At 40.2% G+C, this 22,893-nt stretch overlaps 1 protein-coding gene across 3 annotated transcripts in view; it reads left to right on the top strand.

Moving 5' to 3' along the window:
* The window catches only part of COLGALT2 (collagen beta(1-O)galactosyltransferase 2), an 86,546-nt gene that overhangs the window by 26,444 nt on the left and 37,209 nt on the right, over window positions 1-22,893 (top strand). For all 3 annotated transcript variants that reach the window (XM_033092755.1, XM_033092753.1, XM_033092754.1), the window contains one exon: window positions 22,037-22,147. In XM_033092755.1, the coding sequence (XP_032948646.1) occupies window positions 22,134-22,147 (14 nt within the window). In that variant the 5' untranslated portion in view covers window positions 22,037-22,133. The remainder of the gene's footprint in view (window positions 1-22,036; window positions 22,148-22,893) is intronic.

The raw sequence follows: 22,893 nt of genomic DNA, 5'->3' as shown, positions 1-22,893 counted from the left end.
ACACTAATGTTCTCTCTAATGTCCACAAAGGGCCAGTCTATGCCACAGGATGTTTCTGAATCATCCACTATGCCTATTTAAAAATTATGGAAATAGAAAATTCTGTACCATCCGTGCTATTGAATCGCTGCATGATTTCTATAGAGAACGGCTTGTCTCTTGCTACAAGTCCTCCTAAAAGGGCTTTGTACATTAAAAGAAATGGAGAAGTTTTAAAATGCTTAAGAAAGTTGTAGAACACGGTGAAGAACTTAAATTGCCCTGCTTTATGATTTCTATTCCTATTCCCTAGTATTGTTTGGAATAAACCGTCTGAGTTACTAGTTACATCCCATTTTCTCTGTTAACTTTACAGTTTGGCAAAGTGGATAGGTAAGGGTTTTTCTGTCATTACCAGATCTCAGGACACTTGTGTAAATTCCATGGATGCATGCCTTCCCGCTAATTGGGCAAGAGCGACTGACAACCTTACAGACACGTGGTTCTCACGTGACAGCCCAGTGCCTCCCTTGGCTACGTTCGTTGGACAAGGGTTTAAGACTGTGGCTAGCTTGCTGTTTAGAAGATGCGAATTGAAAGTGGTGTTTAACATACACCTTAATCTGTGATTAAAATAATGTCCGTTTATATCCTGGGCACTGACTAGATGATGGTAATTTTCGTTTTTAAATAATAATTTATTGTGGAAAAGAAAATACTGATAAAGGTTGTATCATGTTTGCTATACTATAGTTGCTCAAATTGGTAACACGTTCTCTGATTTTAAAAACTGGAAAGCCTGGAATATTGTCTTCATCTTCTTTAGACTTTTTAGTACATGTGCTCACTGGGGATTTGGGCTTTTAGAGTCAAGTTGCTAGTGGGAGCCGGCACATCGGCTTGCCTCTGGTATCACACATCAACCTAACAAGTTTCCTTTTTAAATACCTACTTAAAAATATGATAATACATGTGCATGGAAAAAGAAAAACTGAAATTGAGACAGGTTAGTTAACATGTTATTAGGCAGACAGGAAGGTCCCTGGTAAAATACACATAAGACAGCCATATCCTAAAACTCCAGATTCTGAGACAACTCTTTCACTCTAGGACAAAATGGAACAGCGCCTTGGGGTTAATAAATTATCTCACAAATCCCTTTTGGCCTAACAAATGGAGCAGATCTGAGAGATAGGAATGGATTATTTTGCTAATTCCTTCAGGATGGACAAACAGAACAAACCTGATAGATGAATTCCATTCAAAGTTGCCTCCACCCCTTCCCCAAACAGGCAAGGGAAGGTATAAAAGTAAGAGCTTTTGCCTCAGTCAGGGGGTATCCCATTCAGGAACCCCCTCTGGCTTAGGACCTGCATTTCTTTGCTTTTTAATAAACTATCCTCTTTTACAACTCCTTGCCTCTCCTTGGTCCGTGTTTCCATTCTTCGGTTTCATGAGACACGATCTCAGCACTCACTCACAGGAAAAAAAATCTCCCACATCAAAATGACATGAAAAAGCATGCAGTGAAAACTACGTCTTTTCTGCACTTGAGATCTCCTGTCTCACTCTCCAGAAACAACCGAGGTTAATGGCTTTCGTGCAGCCTTCCTGAAATGTCTTCTACACATAAAAAACATCCCATTACTGTGAAACAAACCACCCCAAGCTTAGTGACACAAAAAGACAACCATTTTACTATGTCACCCACTCTGTGATTCAGAGATTCATTAGGGCACAGTGGGGTGACTCTTCTGAGGAGTCTCCATGCTGACTGGATCCTCAGCTCAAAAGACACGAAAGCTAGGGAGCTGGAATTGTCTGAAGGCTCATTCATTCCCATGTCCGGTCCCTGGACTGGGCGAACTTGAAGACTGAGACTGCTGAACAGAGCACCTACACTTGACCTCTTCATGTGGTGTGGCTTCCCCACAGCGTGGCGACTTTGGACTCTGGTTTGGGTCTGCTGGTCAACAAGGAGACCAGCTTTGTGTGACTTGGCTTTGAAAGTCACACAGTGTCACTTCTGCTGCCCTGATTCAAGAGGAGGGGGCCTAGCCCCCATCACTTGGTAGGAGGAGGGTCAAGGTCACATCATGAGATGGGAGATATTATTGCAGCTCTCTTTGGCAAATACGTATGTAATCGTTTTCCCCCTAAATGGGAATTTACTTTATGTGGAGATTATTCATATAGATCTCTCAGGCTGATCATTGTATCGTAATCTACTGCTTGAGTAGAAATCATTTATTTAGCCAGTCATCTACTGTTGAACACTTGTTTCCAGTCTTTTGATATCACAAACAATGATGCAATACATTTTGTTGTATCTTTTATGTATATATCCCAGTATATAGGCTATATTTTTACCAGTGGGATTGTTGGGTCAAAAAAATGTGCAATTTTAATTTTGATAGATAGTAAGCCTAGTTCTTTGCATCAGGATTAAGTTTGGTTGAGTGTGGAAAAAAAAAACTTAAAACTCAGTGGAAGTCATGTGCAATATTTCTTATATATCATTGGCCCAAATTTGTACAAACATAGGTGCATGAATATGGGGAGTGTATCCTATTATCTGAATGGTGATGTGCCCAAAATTATGGTTCTTACTACCAGGAAAGAAGGGGAGCATGGATACCTACATAGTTAACTAACAATTTCTGAATCCTTTCTTTGTATGTCATCTCTGATTCTCACAAAGGTGTCGTCATTATTATGCCTATTTTTCAGATAAGGGAACTGAAGCTCAGAAATGGTAAGAAGCTTGCCCAAAAATAGAAAGTGTGGAACAAGAATTCAGACCTAAGTCCTTTTTTTTTTTTTTTTTTTTTTTTTAACAATACCAAACTGGAATAGGACTTCAAGCTACAAACTCAGCATTTACTGAGCCTATTCTGAAATCTTGCTTTTCTCTGAGATCCCAATAAGGTGACTTGGTCCTGTTTGCGTTGTGTACACAAAGATTAACTTTCTCACGATGATTATTCTTTCCGTGGAAATTTCTCTGCCAGCCACTACAAAGCAGCAACAGCCTAGAACAGCCACTTTTGCACTTGATTTCAACGACTTAATTTCAACAGCTTCCCTCTGCTGTTCCTTCTTTCGGATCTCGTAGCCTCCTGCTCCTCACACAGTAAACCCTTTCATAAGGAACGGCTGAGTCATGAAAGGGAATGTCGATGGCCACAAGTTTATTTGCAGGCCTGGAGTCTGACCCAAGTTGCTTCTCGCATCCTGAGGCAGCAGTCTCCTGACAGCCGTCCACACCAGGCTGAGTGGACCCTGTTTGCTGATGGGCTCAGACTCTCAGTCACTGCTGGTGGCAGGAGCGCCACCTGTGGAGCCTGGGACTGGCCAGCAGTGAACACTGGGCGTCCATCCCAAACTCCAGGTAGACTAGTGTTTGCTTTCTGCAGCAGTGAAATGGGGAAATTCATAGACTTCAAAATAGAGTGAGGAGGAGAATGGAGGAGCATGGAGAAGCATAGTTAAAGCCTCTAAACTTTGTCATTCAAAATCTCTAATTGGAAGAACCTTATAAATAAATGAAATTTTGTGCTAGAGAAGCATGACGCCCAAGCCTGCAGACATGGGGGATATTCCCAACTATAAGTAAGGGTTTGGACTTCTGACTTGACCTAAAAAGATTGTAATGACTTTGAGATTCAGGGGTAAGGAGGCACTGGAGCAGGGCATATCAAGGCGTTTTATAAATGAGACAGAATATTTCTATGTGATTCCATCTGACTTTACTAATAAGAATGAGAGTCATATGCTAAGTTCAATAATAGCTTTAACAAAACACGTGAATTGGCCTGTAATGAAAATGTTTTGTAAAAAGTGATTTCTCGGCATATATGAAAATGTAAAATAGGGATGCTTTTGTCATTTCCAGGTATGAAAACAATATGATGCTTTAAGTTAGAAATACAGACTAAATACAGTTTAAAAGTAAATTAATAAATCAGAAAATAGAGTTGAAGAAGTAGCCTGAATTCACTATAGAAAGTCAAAGAGATGGAAAATATGAAAGAGAGGTTTAGACATACGGAGGAAAGGATGAGAAGACTTAACAAATGTTTGTTGGAATTCCAGAAGTCAATTTTAAAACGAATAGGGGAGAAGCACTATTTGGATAGAATATTACTGGGAATTTTCTAGAACCTGTAAAAGATACCAATCTTCAGTGACTCCCAACCAGGATATAGAAAAAGAAATCCACAACTTGATACATTATAGTTAAGCTGTAAAATATATTTAGCAAAGAAGATGAGACCTTAAAAACAGCAGAGAGAAAAGATAGATTACTAAAAAAGAACAAGATAGTAAAGCTGACTTTTCAAGAGCAAACTCAAAGCCAGAATGACATCTTTAAAGTGTTGAAATAAAAAACTGACATCCTGGAATTCTATACCTAGCAAAACTCCTTTCAACGTGGAGGGTCAATGGAGACACTTCCAGAGAAACAAAAATTGAGAGCATTTACTACCAGCAGATGCTGACTAAAGAATCGTCTAAATGCATGTGGTTCAGGAAGAAGAAAATGATTCCAGAAAGAAGATTTAAGATGCAGAAAGCAATGGTGAGCAAGGAAAATGGTAAACATGTGGCTGAATCTTAAATTTTTGACTTTATAAAGTGATAACAATGTCTAAAGGATTAAAAAATCAAGACAGAACTAAAATATGGTATAACAATACCATTTAGTTTGGGATGTTGCTGAATTGGAGTTAAGTCATTCTAAGGTCCTTGTATTGGTTTGTAGAGAGTAAAACTGTTTATTAAATTTAAACTTAAATTAGGTTTACACGAGGTCTGACAATTAAGTTCGTGAACTTGTTGCAATGATGTTGCTAAGCTTTTTTGCTATCAGAGGGATTATTCATTATGAATTTGTATCAACTGGACAAACAGTTAACGAAGTTTACTATTTGGAAGTGCTGAAAAGGCTGTGTGAAAAAGTTAACCTGAACTTTTCACCAACAATTCATGGCCCTTGCATCACAACAATGCACCAGCTCACACGGCACTGTCTGTGAGGGAGTTTTTAGCCAGTAATCAAATAACTATATTGGAACACCCTCCCTAATCACCTTATTTGGCCCCCAATGACTTCTTTCTTTATCCGAAGATAAAGGAAATATTGAAAGGAAGACATTTTAATGACATTCAGGACACCAAGGATAATATGATGACCGCTCCGATGGCCATTCCAGAAAAAGAGTTCCAAAATTTATTTGAAGGGTGGACTAGGTGTTGGCGTCAGTACATAGCTTCCCAAAGGGAGTACTTCGAAGGTGACCATAGTGACATTCAGCAATGAGGTATGCAGCACTTTTTCTAGGATGAGTTCACAAACTTAATTGTTCAACCTCGTATTCTAATTTCTATGATAACCACTAACTATTGGAGAGGGAAATAATGAAATGAGAGGAAAAAATCTCAATCTAAAATAAATCAAGACAGGAAAAATTGAAAACAAAAAAATTAACAGTCACAGGGATGTAAAGTACAGCATAGGGAACATAGTCAGTAATATTGTAATAACTATGTATGGTGTCAGATGGGTACTAGACTTACTGGGGGAATCACTTTATAACTTATATAAAGGTCTAATTAAAAATAAACAATAGCTGCGTAATACATATTCTGCCTTTGACACCCATAGAATATTTACAAAAATTAAACATAAAAAGGCTAAAAAGCAAGCAACTTATCATTTTTTTTACCTTTATACCTGCTGCCCACTGAAACTTTTTATTTTATAATTATCTCTATAACACCTCTGTTAAGCAAAAGGTCGTTTATTCTGCAGAAAATAAATTTGAGATGTAAGTTTGTTTGCTTGGAATTCCAGTGTAGGTTGGCTGGGGCCAGATTCTAAGCCTCTCGGTCTGTGGAGATAGTTCTGCGATTGTCACTCCCATGCCATGAATTCATTTGTTCATTTATTTACCTTCCTACCCATTCATTCACTTAATATGTATCATGCCCCTTCTTAACTCAGGCATTGTACTATTGAAATTCTTTCAAGGCTTAAAAGCTCAAGACGTAGAAAGTTTAAGTAGTTAATAGTTTCATTACCCGAGTGGCAGTGGCCTCTGGGTTCACATTCACTCTATTTCTAACAGGTCATCTCCTTCTACCTGCATAGGACAGATGGTCCCCGACTTATGATGCTTCGACTTAAACAATTTTTGGACTTTATGACGGTGTGAAAGTAATAAGCATTCGGTATAAACCATAGTTCAATTTTTGCATTTTGATTGTTTTCTAGTCTAGCGAGATGTGGCCCTGTGGTGAAGCTGGACAGCGGCAGCAGGCCACAGCTCTCAGCCATGTGACCGCGAGGGTCAACAACCGATACCCTGCGGGGCATTCATTGTATTGCATGATTTTACCCAACTGTAGGCTAGTGTAAGTGTTCTGAGCACATTAAGGTAAGATAGGCTAAGCTATGGTGTTCAGTGGGTTAGGTGTTTTAAATGCATTTCAATTTACGCTTATTTTTAACTCACAGTGGATTTATCAGGCCATAACCCCATGGTAAGTGGATGAGCATCTATATATTTGCTTTTTTCAGGATCTCAGATAACCTTCTATGTGTCCGAACCTATGCTTTAGTTTTTCTCAGCAGGTATTTCTCACTTGAGAGAAAACTGCAGTCTTCTCCAACTCGTACCCTTGCCTGTGTTTAAAGAAAGCCAGTGCCCTGCGGTTATAAGGGAATAAGCAGCAGGTCATTTGACAGGTCTTCACCTCTGGGTAGTCAGGCCTTTGCTCACAATGTGGAGAATTCCCTGAGCCTGCAGGAATGTCAAAACATTTATTTTGGTCTAAGGAGAGATAACTTCGCAGAAAATATCCTTTCCTTCTCGGAGCTCCGCAGTCCAATGTTTCAAGCTACCATAGGACTCCTTATCGCATCTTCAGAGAGTTTTCTCTCCACTTGTCTCATTGGTCCTGAATTTTGGGTCTCTTTACTGAACACTGAAACCTGATCACTATTTATACCTTTAAATCACCTTATCATTAGATGGGCTTATCTAGCTTCTAATGGGTTCTAAACATTCGACTTGAAATCTCTGCCTTCGCTTCCTCATACAAGTTTTCTTTTGTTAGCCCAAAGGATCACATGTGTCTCTCATGAGCCTGGTACTGTATTAGCAATGGTGTGTCAAATCAGTTAGGACAGGGCTAAAAAGAATATTATGAGATTTAAAATGAAAGAAACCTAAGATTAGTTTAATGAGCTTACTTAGAGATAAATAGTTGAAAGAATAAAACCCAGTAAGTTGGAAAAGTTAAAAATGTACATCTATTGCAGTTGGGGGTGAAGGTTAAGGACAGAAATCAGGAATAAAAAAGTAACAAAAAAGGATCATGCTTTTTTAAAGAAACATGTAATAATTATAAAGAGATTATGGAAAGATGGTAAATTAGAATATCCCATAAAAGTACAATGAAAACAGCATAAATGGAGACAATACACTTAAATGTATTAAGGTAATTCGTATATTTTTAAGTGAATTGGGGATAGTAAATGAAAAATTGTGAGGAAAACCCAAAAGGTTTCCTTAAGAAGACAATCAGATCAGAAAAGAAAGAGAGACAGAGAGAGAGAGAGAGAGAAGGAGAGAGAGAGAGAGGAAGAGTGGAAGAGGAGAAGAGAGGGGAGGGAAGCGCAGGGGTGAGGGGAGGAGAGGAACACCAGATGGAAGCAGAGCTGCAGTACAAGCAGCCTTTGACCTTGTGCTGTCCTGACGTGGCTCTGGCTTCCCGAGGCTAGCTGTCTTCACTTGTGGAATGTTCCACCAGAAGAAGATGCTGGCGGCTTACTCCTGTCCCTCCCACCCCAGCTAGCTCAAGTGGATATTTCTTTTTCTGAGTTCAACACATTTGTTGTATTCTGTCCTGCTAAGGTTTTATTTCAGATTTTTTTCATCTATGTTCAGACCGACTATATATATGCACATTTGGAATTGTTCATTATAGATGTGGGGTTCAAAAATCATTTTTGCAAATAAGTTAGATTTTTAAAGGTTCTTTGGGAGATTTTCCCACTGGATCAAGGCTAAATAAATGCCTTTTATTGGGTTACAGTAGATACTACTTTTATTGATGGGCTACTATAGTCACAATTTCTTGCTACGTAAATTTGGAAATTTTATATATTCAAAAAAATGCCTATTGATATTATGCATCCGTGTTATTATTTCTTTCCATTTTGTTTCCTTCTGTTAAGTTTATTATTGCCATGTGTTGTTTCTTGGTCTTTGTAACAATACAGATGAGGAAATGAGGGCTTAGAGCATAAGTAATTTAGTCAGAAGTAATTAGCTGAAGGAGTCCAGAAGCCACTTGAAAACACAGCCTCCTGGAAAGAATGGAACCTATCTGTAGAGGGTATGGTCAGGTATGCTTGACTTTATTTTCTATTTTTAAAAAATTTGACCAAATATAAAATTCTTGATTTTATGCTAGGTAGCCTGGTATTCCTGTCCTCCAGACCTTACCACAAGGAAATCTCTTCATCTATTGCTTTTGAAAATTCACCTTTAATTTGTAGGTTACTTAGGCTTGGATCCTGGGTCTTTCATTTATTAGCTTTGTGACTGTTTTCTCCTTCAAAAGATGGGGAGAACACCTACTTCCTAGAATGTTGTGAGGATTAAAGGAGAAAGTACAATTTTCATTTTACCAAATCCTCATTTGTGAGTACTACGTTGTACCAAAGGCCTTCGGTTGTGTCTTCCTACAAATAGCAGTCCTGATAAAAATTCTGGTTCATCTCAGGCTATGCTGTGCTCCTCTGCTGAAAAAACTTGCGTCAGTGAGTTTGAATCTGGCTCTGGTAATACCTAGGCCCCGCTCCAAATATCAGCTATGTGGGAATTAAAATGAAAATGTCACCAGTGACATATTGTGAGATACTTTACAGAAAACTTGAACTGAAACGTTAGTCGGGAGACTCTGGGGAAGTGAACTTTGAACGTTGGACATCATTCCGATGGTGCTTCTAGAAGAAGATGGTGGCAGCTGAGGACTAAAGCATGCCTTAGACATGGCCTGACTTGAGACCGGGGGGAGAAAAGCAGGAAGAGCTACCTTTGGCCTGCTTGGTCCTAGGGGAAGCCATCACACCCTCTTTTAGTTCTGAAGAGGAAGTTGCAGGCGTCTCCCTTTATTGGCTGGAATTAGGCTGTTTATAATGATGAGTGCCAGGTCCTTTTGCTGGATTTCTAATTTGGCTCAGAGGACACACCCTAATGAAAGACGGGAAGAAGAATGACTCACCTGTTGTCATATTTACCATCAACTGCAGTTACACTTGCTTAAACTCTGCCCTAGCCAAATAGCTCCTGGCTGCTGCCTTCAAACCAACTGGTCATTTCCCCACGTCCTCCCGGACAAGTTATGGGGCTCCCCAAGAGCCATCCAACAGCCCAATACCAAACAGTATATCTGACCCCAGGGCTGTCTCCAGGGCCTGCTTGAAGCTCAGACTTTCCAGATACGGATTATGAAACATTCTGGAAGATATTTCCCCAATCTTGTCTGATTGTGTGTTTCAGTTTTACAGGCACGGTATCCACCTTTTTAAATATATAGTGATGAAAAAGCAGGGTGAGGACAGCAGTCTTGCATGCACAAATTCATTTAGCAACACTGAGTACTGATGCCAGCAGCTGTCCTGGGCTTGCAGAGACAATGATGAGCAAAGACAAACATATACCTGAGCTCAGGCAGCTTATAGACCAGAAGGAGAAACAAGATACGCTGTACCACAGAAATAAATATCAGATTGCAACTATGATAAGTACTAGAAAGAAGAGGTGCTTAGTACCCAAAGACCATCACCAGGGGAGTTGACCCATGTAGGAGGTCAGGGAAGCCTTCAGTCCCTTGGAAGTTTCAGATCCAGCATCTTTGTCCTAACTTCCAAAGTCACCAGGCGAAATTTGGGGCAGGCTTTTCAAAAGCCAGTGTCTGGCATCCTTCCCCTCTACCTCTTTTCTCCATTCACAGAGAAGGGAAAGATCCCTAACCCTATCTGGTAGAGAAGAGATAACCAAGATATAACAGAAAGTTTGAGAAACAGCAAAGACAGAAATCAATTAGTTATTAAATGCTGTTTGCTTTTCAAGACATTGTTCAAAATTATAAGCACTTGGTTGGGTATGTTTGTTCTTGAGGCATGACCAGAAGAGGGCCAGGTACCCATAGAGGTTCAAAACTGTCCCGTGGCTATGGCAACTTTACTAATAACATGAAGCCTGTTGATAGAACTAGCACTTGGAAGACAAGATTACAATGTACTCTCTGCCTTCTTGAAAATCTTTCCTTCTGCTTTAAACGTCACTCCAAAGGGCAATTTCAAAATAAGACTCATAGAGTGGGGTTCACAAGACAGTCGTCTAGTCCTGCTGTCTGATTGTAAGTCTGGCTCTCTTACTCCCTCTGAGGTTGGGGCATGATGGGTCACCACTCTGGACCTGGTTCTCCTCATCTTTATAAGGGGATTAATAAGAATACTCCCTCGTCAGGTTGTTGGGAGCCTTACATGAGATGTTCCAAGTACAGGGCTCGAGTTCCGTGCCTGACTGATAGTGAGCGCTCAGCGGTAGCAGGGAAACATCTATGTACTGTATATTTGTGCAGGCGCCCTCCCCAGTCGTGTGTCACAAACCCGCACGGACCCTGCAAATGTCAGGAGCACGATGTTCCTTCCCGCTGACAGGAGTTTTCCATAATAGAGACGGGAAAGAAATAGCCTCAGCATAGCCTCTGACACCACGAATAAGAGTACATAACTCCTCAAAAATATGTTCTGGTCCTCTTCAGTCTGCCTCAGTGTGAGTATAGAATATGAGCATGGCTCGAACACCTGCGAAACAGCATTCTCCGCCCTTGCACCTCCCCCGCCCCCAAGCACAAAAATCTCCTAGGAATTGATGTGGGAAGCTCAGACTTAAAACTTTTCGGGTAAATTCAAGGCAAACCTTTTCTCTCTCCCCTGAGCTGGCCAGGCATGTTATTGCTGGAACCAAGACAACAGGTTTGAGTAACAGCAATGGACTGGACAGATTTTTTTTTTTTTTTTGTGTGTGTCAGCCAGAGCCACGTTCTTATTGTATTATTGTTGACTCTGTGGGAAAATGGCCTTGAATTCAGTCTGCACATTGGATACTTGCTGTCTTTGTTCACTTTTCTAGCCCACCTTTTTCAATGGGGAAACAAGTACATACTATAGCGGGAAGAAGTTTGATGACTTTTTAAAAAATCAAAATGCTCTATCAGACTTAGCATTCTTCTGTTATATTTGCTGCTTCTTTTTAAAAGTGGTAGGCCATTAATAAACATGGAGAGTATGTTTTCATTTTGTCATCAGTTTCTGCCAGCATTTATTTAGATACTTGGTCATCCAACAAGCACATGCTAAATGTTTACTATGTACCGGGCACAGTTTTTGACTGAGAAATTTGAGCACGTGGTCTGAGAAGTATAAATGAGATTTTGCAGACAATGGGTCAAGATGTTAGAAATCACACTTTTCCCAGAAAATCCATGATATGTGGCAGCTGAACCGTTGTATGAAAATGGAATAAAGTGGTAGCTCTTCATGTATGTTTTGAACATTTCCTTTAAAGAATTCAAATAACGGCAGCACCTGCCACAACCTGGCAAAGTGCATTATTGCAAAGAGTTAGTCACCAATCTATTTCTTCAGGTGGGGCAAGATGCTGGGGTCCCAGGAAAGTGAGACACACATCTTCCCTACCTCCCGTACTTATCCCTGAGGGACAGCTGTGTGGTCCCTGAATTTCTGCATCCTCCTTACTCCTTTGACCTATAAGACTTAGACCAACAAAATGACATGTCGTTCTCAAACACATCGTACCTGTTTCATACCTCTCTGCTTCCGCATGTATTGTTCCTCCTTCTGGACTATTCTGTCTACCTTCTACCTCCCCCTAAATATCTGCTCATTCTGAATCCCAGTTGAGGCTTCTCATATAGAGATTCCTCCCAGACCTTTCCAGACACTCCTCCCCTCTGGCAATTGGAGACCTTGCCATATATCCATCATTGCAAATGTGATGACACATTACAGTTATTTATTTATACACCTGTCTTTCCTGTTAAGCTCTGAGAAACTGGAAGCATCTTAACACCAGCAACAAAGTGTTTACCAGCAGGTACCATGATGCCTGGCACAGAAGAGATGCATAGGACATACACAAATGTCTACTGGGCTGAGAGAACCGTATAGGTGTTTTCACAGTTCTTATTACGTCCAAGTTTGATGAGAAAAGAACCACTCAACAAGTATTTGTTGCGCACATACTATGTGCCAGGCACTCTTTTAAGTGCTAGGAATAGAGCAGTGAGCAGAATAGACAAACATCCTGTGATTATGGAGCTTACGATCTCCTCCTTAAGCTGGATGGATGGTCATAGGCTTAGCTAAAAACTTTGTTACTAGGGAAGAAGAGGAAAACTGATACTGAGACAATTAGCGATCTTTGCCGTACTATTAGTCCATGCTCTCTGTGTTTTGATGGGCATGTATACTTTTTATTCTTAAAAAAATGGTAGACTGGTCATTCTGGTTTGTTTGACTTAAATGCATCTGTTAAGCTCTGTTGATTGCATGTAACTTAAGAGCCCATTTAACAGCTGTCTCATTTCTTATTTGAAGGAATGTATGTGTGTTTTGTATGTGTATACACGCACGTGTGTATGTGTGTGTGTGTGAGTGTCTTGAGGACATCTAGGGAGAGGCCAGCTTTCAAAAGTAAGTATCTTTGAAAGCTCTTTCTCATGCCCTTGGCTCCTCAGAATAACCCGCTGAGCTGCGTACTACAGCACGTGCAACTGCTCCACTTTACAGATGGAAACACAAGGCACAGAGGGTTTAAGTCAGTTCATTATGATCACAGAGCTAGTTGGCGGAAAAGCCATGTCTCTCGACTGCATACATTTTTATTTGATTAAGGATGTAACTAATTAAGTAAGAGTGACAAGTAACTCAGGATCAACGGGTGACTAAAATACTATTTACTGTCCTGTTTAACAGCAGTGGTCTCCAGGAACGAATGAATCCAAGTAAACCTTTCTGTACAGTTTGAGCTCAGATCAGCCAGGTTTCCTCGTCACACACAGAGTGGCTCCTACTGGGGAGGTTCTCCCATAGTGCTTCCTTCCACAAGCCCAATCCTAGGGCTGTGACTTTCTCTGTGGTCACACTGGCCTCTGTTCATCATGACCTCGTGTGTCATGGGCTTTGGTGTTTCCCCAGGGCACTGCCCTGCCAGGCCTGACGATCGACTGGGCACGTGGGTGCCATCTGCCTGGCAACACCACTGAGACCTGACACTTCTGGCATATTTGCACCTGCCCCCACACTCCTGTACGGCCTCTGTTCATGTCACATTCACTCAAGATATTCCCATAGCAGAGGAAAGGGCCCTTCTTCGCTGCATTGGAACAGAAAAGTGAGCATTTCGGAAATTAAGAAAAATACACGTCAGAGATGAAGTATAAGGGAAACAAGAACAAGCTTTGGGAAAGTCCCTAAGCCTGATTCCTCACCTGTCAAATGAGGATCGTAATACATACTTTGAGAACTACTGTAAAGATTAGAGTTATATACGTAAAATGCCGAGCTCAGTGCCTGCAACATAGTACTGTAGCTTCTCCATAAACGATAGAGAATAAAATAAAATCTGTTTTCCATAATATTTAAAATGTGGGCAACAATCCCAAGGGAAGTGACAGTACGTGTCCACACACAAATTTGTGTATCAATGTTCATGGCCAACAGTATTCATAAACACTGAAAAGTGAAAACAACCCAAACGTCCACTAAGTGATCCATGGACAAAACAAACGTGGTACATACATACAGTGAAATAGTATTCAGTCCTAAACAGGAACAGAGGGCTGAAAGATGCTACAACATGAGTGAACCCTGAGAACATTATGCTCACACCGTCAGCTCATCCGTGGCCCTTTTCTCTCCTTTATGTTATCTATGCTCAGCTTTTGTAGGCATTTGGGTTGCGTAGGGAAAGGTCCCGCTGAAATTTTTTGTTCGTTCATTCATTCATTCATTCATTCATTCATTCATCAAGTCCTTGATAAGTGCCTGTTTCACAGAGTAAACTCTGTTAGCTACTCAGATAGTCCTATCCTCAGGGAATGGAGAAAGACACAGAACCAGCTAATTATCAAACAGGAGCAAGAGGGATGCTGGGAGAATGGGAAATGCTGTGATTGCAGGTAGGCCTCATCCAATCTGGCCTGAAGTGTTTGGAGGTTGAAGAGGTTCAGGGATCCTGAAGAACGTGGTCTGGATCCTGTTGTGTCCTCCCTTTAGTTATCAGTCCTTTTGTTCTTGAGCATGCAGGAGCTTTTCACAAGTAATGCCACTTCTTTGGGTCACATCCACAAAATAAGGAACTTAATAAAATTTCAAAATCCATCAAGGAAAAGAAAAGGAGAAATGAAGAGTGGGTGAAAAAGAGTGGCAAGAAGAATAGACAAAGGACAAAAGAGGAGAAAAACAGGAAGAGTGCTTAAACAAATGAGAAACATGTTTATCTTGTCTCTGACACTGGCGCTGATATTTTCACAAAATTCCAAGGATTTTGACTGCAAGGAAAATTATACTGAATTGAACTTCCACAACGCTTACAGGGAATGGATGCATCTTCCCATTTTTCTTGTTTTATTTCCCCTGGGACATTTCCATCCTTTCGTTCTGAGATTTTCACATTGGTCATGTTGACTGCTGACCTTGACAAGGCAGAGAATTCCTCCCCATCTGACAGGTGGGCACTCGCTCTCTGCGGGGGAGTCCAGTGGGGGCGGTTTGAGATGGGGTTGGGATGGGGCATCAGAAGGCCTAACAGAAGAGTCCAAGCTCTTTCTGCATGACTCGCCAAGTCATAATCGCTCATCCTCAGCCTTCTCTTCTCTTACATGGGGAGATGCAAATAACGCCTCACTTAGCAAATCATACGGCTCAAAATGGGATAGTGCATGACATATGGATGAGGAGATCTTAATCCCAAGAGAGGAAAACTATAGCTCAGAATCAAAAGTATCAAGAAAAGACATGAGTCTATGTTCAAGTTCATCTTCATTTTATACTGTGAAATGGTCAGTCGGCGTATGTTACCATTCCTCTTTCCACCCCTTTAGGAATGAAATTAATTCATTGGTTGATTGCATTTCCAGAAGCAAACATTTCTTGTTACATCCCTCTTACCCAGTCTTCAGGTGTGTAATACCTGTGATTGTTTTTGGAATTAAGTGGGACATACGGAGGAGAGATGTTGAGGGAGTATAAATATTTATTTCATTGGTGAGGAGGGTTTCATGAAAAGGGATTTTCCCAATTTCTTCATTCAGTAGGAAGAATTGCTACTCCAGGACTTGGTAGGACTTAGGAAAAGGCTTTCGCTGGGAGAAATCTCTAGGCTCCCCCATCTCCCAGTCCATATCTGTATCCTTCACCATATCCACATCTATTTTCCATCCAGCAGATGGATTCTAGATTTTAAACAACTCTACACAGTAGCCAAGAAGCAGGAATCCATCATCATATTTTGCCAAGTGGCCAAGCATATCTCTTCCTGTTGGCAGAAACAGCGGCTGGTGAGGCTTTCCCTGGGAACAGGAATAGAAGTGGTGGGACGTGGTGACATGACCTTTCTTGAAAATGAATTTTCCCAGTTGCTTCCAAAAGTGGAAATTCATTGTAAGGTGGAGCTCTTTATTTTCTACATCAGTGAGCCTTCCTTAACCGGGTGAACATAAGAGGGAGTAAAGAGGGTAGTTCAGTCTTTGAAGTCTCAAGTTGGAAAATCCACTTTTCATGGGGTGTCATGGTGTGAATCGTCCAGGTAGTGGCTAACTTTGTTGTCCATTCCATCCCTCTTCCCTTGAGCCTCTGGGGGACGTATTTTGAAGGTTCTGAGGAAGCATTGCACAGTGTTACGTTTATCTTGCCCCAATGATTGCAGTCCTGTTGTGTCAGAAGTCTAGGCTTTCGGGGGTGGCACGGAAGCTGAGAACATTCCCTGAGGGTCAGTACAGATGGAAGTGAGCAGGAGTATTCTTTCCTTAATATCTGTGTTCCACCTGCTGAGAGACCCGGTCTGCATCTTTATGTGGCTCCAGTGGCCCCACACTTACTAATGTGAGTTTAGCCCTCACAACCTCAGTAGGTCTTGTCAAAATAAATGAGTCAGTGCTAATTATTTCAAGTTGGCCATTAATTTTAGAGCCAAGTCTGAGGAATGAAAACGGACCTGGAACAAGGAGAAATGTCAATGTGTTTAGACATTGCTGAAGAATTTTTTTTTTGTGCCACAGACAAAGTAGTATAACTATATCATCCTGCAGACACGTTTTGATTCATTGGTCTGCTCTATGGGCTCTCCCTTTTCCCTGCAACAGTGACAGCCGGGAACTTCATTAGCCAAGGAGATCCCTGCACATGCTGTGGATCATATTTGTGAGTCCCCTTTATCCAATTTGACTTTGAATCCGAGACCATGGGCCTTTGCTGATGCAGAGCTAGAGAAGAGGAAGAGGAATTAGAAACAGAGAAAGCGGATGGGCAGCATTCGGGTGAGAAATGGCCTAGACTTCCCTCTGAGGCCAAGTGGACTGCACCTGTTCCCATCAGCTTTTCCATTTCAGGTACTAGCTCTAAAGGAAGCCGACAACCAATGGACAGAGGGGACCGCCCGTGAGTACCACAGTGTATGAGGGCCACCGCTCTCCTACATGTGGAGGAGGGAAGCCTCTTAGAAGCTGGCAGTTCCCCATGCTCCTTAGAGATAAAAGGAAGTGACTGTCCCAACGTGGCCTTCCAAGAAAATTAACTGTGCGAGGACTGGCGTGGCTCAAGAGCTGAGCTCTCCTTGCCGTCTAATCCTGAGCCAGAGAGACCCAGGGGAGAGGGAGGTTGTTGTTGATTTCAGTGACTCCACTCCGGTTGGGAAAATTGACCAGGAGCATAGTCTTCCAGCCAGTGCATGCTTGTGCTTTCACAAACTGCTTTTCCCGTTTGATTGGGACTGTAAATCACTTGCAGATCACCTCTCCAGATGTCTGTTCACAACATTTGTTTTCTTCAAGGAATCATTTAGCCATGCCTGTTCCCTTTCTGGCTGCCTTTCCTGGTCTGATTAGGAGAAGGATGGCGGACCCATGGCAGCGCTCAGTTTCTGTGGGAAGGGGAAGGAGTTTTCAGGCTGAAAGAGATGCCTGAGGCTTCTCCTGAATGGTTCAGTAGTCTGTGTCCTCAGCTTCCTGGATTGATGGAAAAATCCATGTCAGCCGCAGAGTGTTTTGTGTCCAGTTGCTTGTGGAGTCTCCCAGCAGGACAGGCCCTGCACTGTTGGATTCTTCTCCGGGACTCTGAAAATAGAACCCTTAACTCAAGCCTCCTGTTTCCTCCAGGGAGCTTGCATCTGGGCCTGTGCTATCTCTCTCTCCACTCTCTGAATGGAGCTGTGCCTGTGTGCTTTCCTGATTATGCATTCAAACGGAAACACATTTTTGTCAGAAGGATTAAAAGGCAGCACTTGGAAGTGTCTGCCTGGATTTCTGTTGATTTGCCTTCGCCAGGGGCATTGAGTGGAGGGGCAGGGCAGTGAGTCTTGATGGGGGCGTGCAAACCTTCCTCCGTGGGCTGGTTCCTCTGGGACAGCACAGGACATTGGTCCTGAACATCAAAGACCGGTGTGGATGGCCCTCCAACCACAGCCGGAGGGTTTCTTCTTTTCCTCAGAAGCCTGAAAAGCTTAACAATTCAGGGAAGTAACTGTATAGGAAATGTTTTCAACTCAGTAAGGAAAGTATTTAAAATAGATGCTTCTGTTTTTAATTAGGCACATCTATCTTTGCATCCGCTAAGCAGCTAATATCTCAGGATGTTTGTCAATGGATACTTACAAAGTGTGGACTTGTTAGTCTGGACACCAGGCAAAGAAATTTCATACAATAAGACCAACTTTGTTCAAATGATTAGGAAATGCATCAATGTGCAGGGAGGGTAAAAAGGATTTAAGTCCTGTGTAATGAAACAATAATCAAGAAATGAAGTAGACGATGTAAAAATTCCCCGACACTATCTAGAAGTAATTTGGGAATAACATAGGATTCTCATAACTTTTGGCGAACATGGTAGTCACTGTACAGTGTTATTTTATTTTAACTTACTCTTACTCATAATATTTTGAGTGAAGAATAATGTGCGTTAGAGCTGATGCCCTGTTTCAGGAATTGCTCTGTCCATCCCTCCAGGTGATGGAATGTCCAGGTGGCCTATGGGCCTCCCTCCTTCCTAGACCTTGTTCTGAAAGGAGGAGCTGGTTCTAATCTGATTTCCAGAAGAGACTTGGAAATAGATCAAGTTGGCCATTGGTTTTTATCCAGACTAGTTTTAGTTCAAATATCCATTTTATGAAATAAGATTTTAAAATATTAGACAGACACCTCTATCCCATTTTTCTACACTTTATGACTTAAGTTACATAATTTTAAGTCACTTGGTGTTTGACAGAAATTTATTCCCTATGTGTCATGGTGTTCCCCTGTGCTTTGCCTAACTTTTTTTTTCTTCTCTTGAACATTCGTGAATATTCTCTCTCTTAAAGATTTTATTTGTTACTTTTGAAGCAGCAGTGACCTCCAAAAACTCAAGTAGAAAGGACCAAAGCCATTATGGATTGGGCTTAATAAAATCTGATTTACTGAACTTGCCTTATATGGAAGAAGTGACCACTGTTCACAGCTCTTCATTTACTCTTAGCAAGGCCATGCTCCCGGGGAACCACTCCTGCTGATAATACCCATAATTTTCCCTCCCAGAAGGAACTGCTAAAGTGCCAATAAAATCTAGGCATTTGGGGCCAGCCCGGTGGCTCAGGAGGTTAGAGCTCCATGCTCCTAACTCCTCTGCCGGTTCGATTACCACATGGGCCAGTGGGCTCTCAACCACAAGGTTGCTGGTTCGACTCCCTCAAGGGATGGTGGGCTGTGCCCCCTGCAACTAGAAAACGGCAACTGGACCTGGAGCTGAGCTGCGCCCTCCACAACTAAGACTGAAAGGACAACAACTTGACTTGTAAAAAAGGCCTGGAAGTATACATTGTTCCCCAATAAAGTCCTGTTCCCCTTCCCCAATAAAATCTTAAAAAAAAAAAAATCTAGGCATTTTTACTCCCTTTTAAAATCTCAGACACCTCCATCTTCCCATGACTCTTTCTTTTCTGTTAGCCCTTCCTTCCTTCCTTCCTTCCTTCCTTCCTTCCTTCCTTCCTTCCTTCCTTCCTGTTTTAATTTTGTGTAAAAAGCAGGAATAGGTGTGCAATTTTGTTAGAGAACTTTTTAGCACTTATAGAGATAATCATATGGTTTTTCTTCAGATCTATTAACATAGTTTATTATATTAATGTTTTTCCTTTATATTGGACAATCTTAGGCCATGCTATATACTATTTTCTTCATAGGATGTTGGATTCTGTTTGCTAATACTTTAGGATTTTTGCAGCATATTCATTAAAAAATAATGGTCTATAGTTGTGTATGCGTGTGTGTGTGCGTGTGTGTGTGTGTGTGTATCTTCATTAGGTTTAGATATCAATATTGTATTTGCATCATTAAAAGGACTTGAAATTTTCTCGTTTTTTCCTGTTTGTTGGAGAGCAGTCTACATAGCATTGGAAATATCTAGTCTGTTAAAATATCTGGTAGAATTCCCTTGTAAAACCATATGGGGCTAGTGGGGTTTTTTGTTTGTTTGTTTCCCTCTTTATTTCTTCCATGGAAATTGTTCTGTTTAAGTTTTATATATCTACTGGAGGAGTCAGTTTTGCTAAGTGTATCTTCCTAGGAAATCTTCTATTATATCTAGTTTTCAACTTATTTTTTTCATTGAGTTGTACAAAGTAATTTCTTATGATTAAAAAAAACTCTCCATATCAATCATAATCCCCTTATCCTTCCTTGTCCTTTCTTATATTTGTATTGTATTGATTAGATTAACTCGTGGTTGTCTTTTGTTATTTTTTCTCAAAAAAGCAACATTTTATTTGATTATTAGTTCTCTTTTATTGTTTTCTACTTTGTCACTTTCTACCTTTATTTTTATTATTTATTTCTTTATGCTTGTTTGTTGCTCTTTTTCTAGCTTTTTGAGTGGGAATTCAACTCATTTATTTTTATTGATTTAAGGACATAAAACGACATTTTTCTCTGATTACGAATGTAATTGTATTTCAAAATTCTGATACGTAGTGTTTCCATTATTCATTGTTATCAATTATGAAATTGGTTTGTATTTCTTCTTTTACTCAATAGCTGTTTAGCAGAGAATATTTGATGGAATTATTTGTTTTCATTTTATTACTAATTTCTAGTTTTGTTGCTTTGTGATCAGAGAATGCTGTTGATATTATTTCAATTTTATAGAGGCTTTCTTTGTAATGTAATTGTTGGTTAATCTTTGTGAATGTTTCAAAATGTGTACTTGAGAAGAAAATATCGTCTCTATTAATGTGTTCTATAAATCCTGTCTATGTAGTTACTTTTCTCCCATTTGTACAGTCTTCAACTGAAAGTGGTATAATCACATCTCTTATTATTGGTGTTCTGCTTTTTCTTGCAATTTCTATACTTTCCACTATATGAGAGGTTGACAAACTACAGCATGCAGACTGGCTGCCTGCTTTTGTAAATAAATCTTTATTGGTGAACAGGAATGCTCATTCCTTTATGTACTATTATGAAGGCTCTGCTGCTACAATGGCAGAGTTAAAAAGTTGGGACTGATAGTGTATGGCCTACAAACCTAAATATTTATTTTCTGGCTCTTCAAGAAAATGTTTTCTGACCCCTGTACTATATGAAGGTACACATTTACACTTATTAAACCTTTGATGTCAACTACATCCTTTACAATTATAATTAGAATCCTTCTTTGTTGTGCTTAATATTTTTGGCCCGAATTCTACCTTATTTGATATCAAGATTACAACCCCTGCTTTCCTTTTTTTTTTTTTTTTTCCCCAGTTGACAGGTATGACTCTTTGGTTTTAGCTGTTCTAAATTACTTTATTTTAGATATGTATCTTGTACACAGCATGAGCTTGCTTTGCGATATGACTTGAAAATATTTTTGTTTTAATAAGTGAGTTAAGTTCCTTTATAAGTGGATCAGTTTGATATACTTTCAAGGTGAAACGGAAACACGTTTTGTATACATTATTTGAAGGCTTTTGAAAGTACCCTCTTTTGTGTAAGAGATGATAAAGTTAATCCAAAATAGACCCTTGAAGATACCTTAGGTTTTGAGTTTTATACTGGGCACTGTTATTGTGCCTTTCCCCTCCAGTGCATGGGATTAAAGCAGCACTGACTACAAATTTTGTTGTGACCTGCAAATGGACTTGAAATGAAACTGCGACTGAATTACTGCTTAAATCGAAGGGAGTTGTTGGTAAAGTTAAAAGGCAGAGTTTACATCTTGGATAACTAAAGACTAAAACAAACAAGAAAATTTCCAAGAAGATTAATTAACTTACTCTAGTTTAATTCATTTTATGCTTATGCTGTTTTAGTACGACTACTTATTGATAGTGGCTTAGCCCTGTTTAAGGATTTAATGACACAGAGATATTTTAAGCAGTATCTCTCACTTTAGAAATTCATTGTGTCCAGTTTGGACCATGAATCATTATATAGTCCCTCTTTGTCATGCTTAATTTTTTTTTAAATCATTTTTCATATATACATGTGACCTATATTCATCTTTTGTTATCGGTATATTTTAAATATTACAATTTTAATACAGTTTTTTTCCTTTCTTAAAATGTGTATACATTTTTTTTGGCACCCTCTGTATAGGAATCATTTTCATGTGTATAATTTCCAGAATTGGCCATTCTCCTTTCTGTTAATTTGGGGCCTCTTGGATGTCCCCCTCTTCCTTGGAATGACATAACTGAACTCTATTGTGCTTTCTCTCACGCAGGGCAGCCACTGATCACAACGTGGATAATACAACAGAAATCCTCAGGGAGTGGTTGAAAAACGTACAGAAACTCTACCACTATGTGGAGTGGAGGCCTATGGATGAACCTGAGTGAGTAGCAAGAGAACATTTTGTGAATTCTTCATTGACCCTTCCTCCCTCAACCATGTGCAGCCACGCAGGCTGTCACTCGTTGAGGCGTATGTGACCTTACCTTGTCTTTCATCTGGGCATCTAGTGTAAGTTTCTTCCTTTGACCGCACTCCATATTTCAGTCTTCCTTTTTACTCCCTAGCAGGTACCAGCCAAGTTTGTGTTCTCATCAGTTCACAAGTAAATTATCACAGAGGTATATGTTTTAAAAGTGATATTATCTATTCATATTTTAAGTAGAAAGCTTTTATACCTGAGGGATCATAGTGAAAAGTTTACACACTTTTTACATACACCTTGCTTTTTCACTTATATCTTCAGAATCTTTCCCCAGCAATAGTTAAGGAGCTTCTTCATGATTTTAATGGCTGCAGAGTATCCATTGTATGGATGTATCATAATTCTTTAAGTAATCTCCTACCAACAGACATTTAGGTTATTTCCAGTTTCAACCATAGCAATTTCTTAGTTGTTTCCATCTTCACGTCATCCTACATACCATACTGTCAAATCAATCTATCTAAAATACCAATAACTTGATTTAATTTTTCTGTTAAAAGGACTCCAGTGGCTATCTAGTACCTCCAGAACAAAGTTTAAATACCCTAGACTTATATTTTTTAAAGTTCCCTTAAAATTAGCTCCCATACCTATGCACCTATATTTCCTACTTCTTCCCAAAGGAAAACCTGGTTTATCCAGAA

This window comes from Rhinolophus ferrumequinum, chromosome 22 (genome assembly GCF_004115265.2).
Source record: "Rhinolophus ferrumequinum isolate MPI-CBG mRhiFer1 chromosome 22, mRhiFer1_v1.p, whole genome shotgun sequence".
Classification (NCBI taxonomy): domain Eukaryota; kingdom Metazoa; phylum Chordata; class Mammalia; order Chiroptera; family Rhinolophidae; genus Rhinolophus; species Rhinolophus ferrumequinum.
Note: the sequence above shows the minus strand (reverse complement) of the source record. Positions and strands in the feature narration are given on the sequence as shown.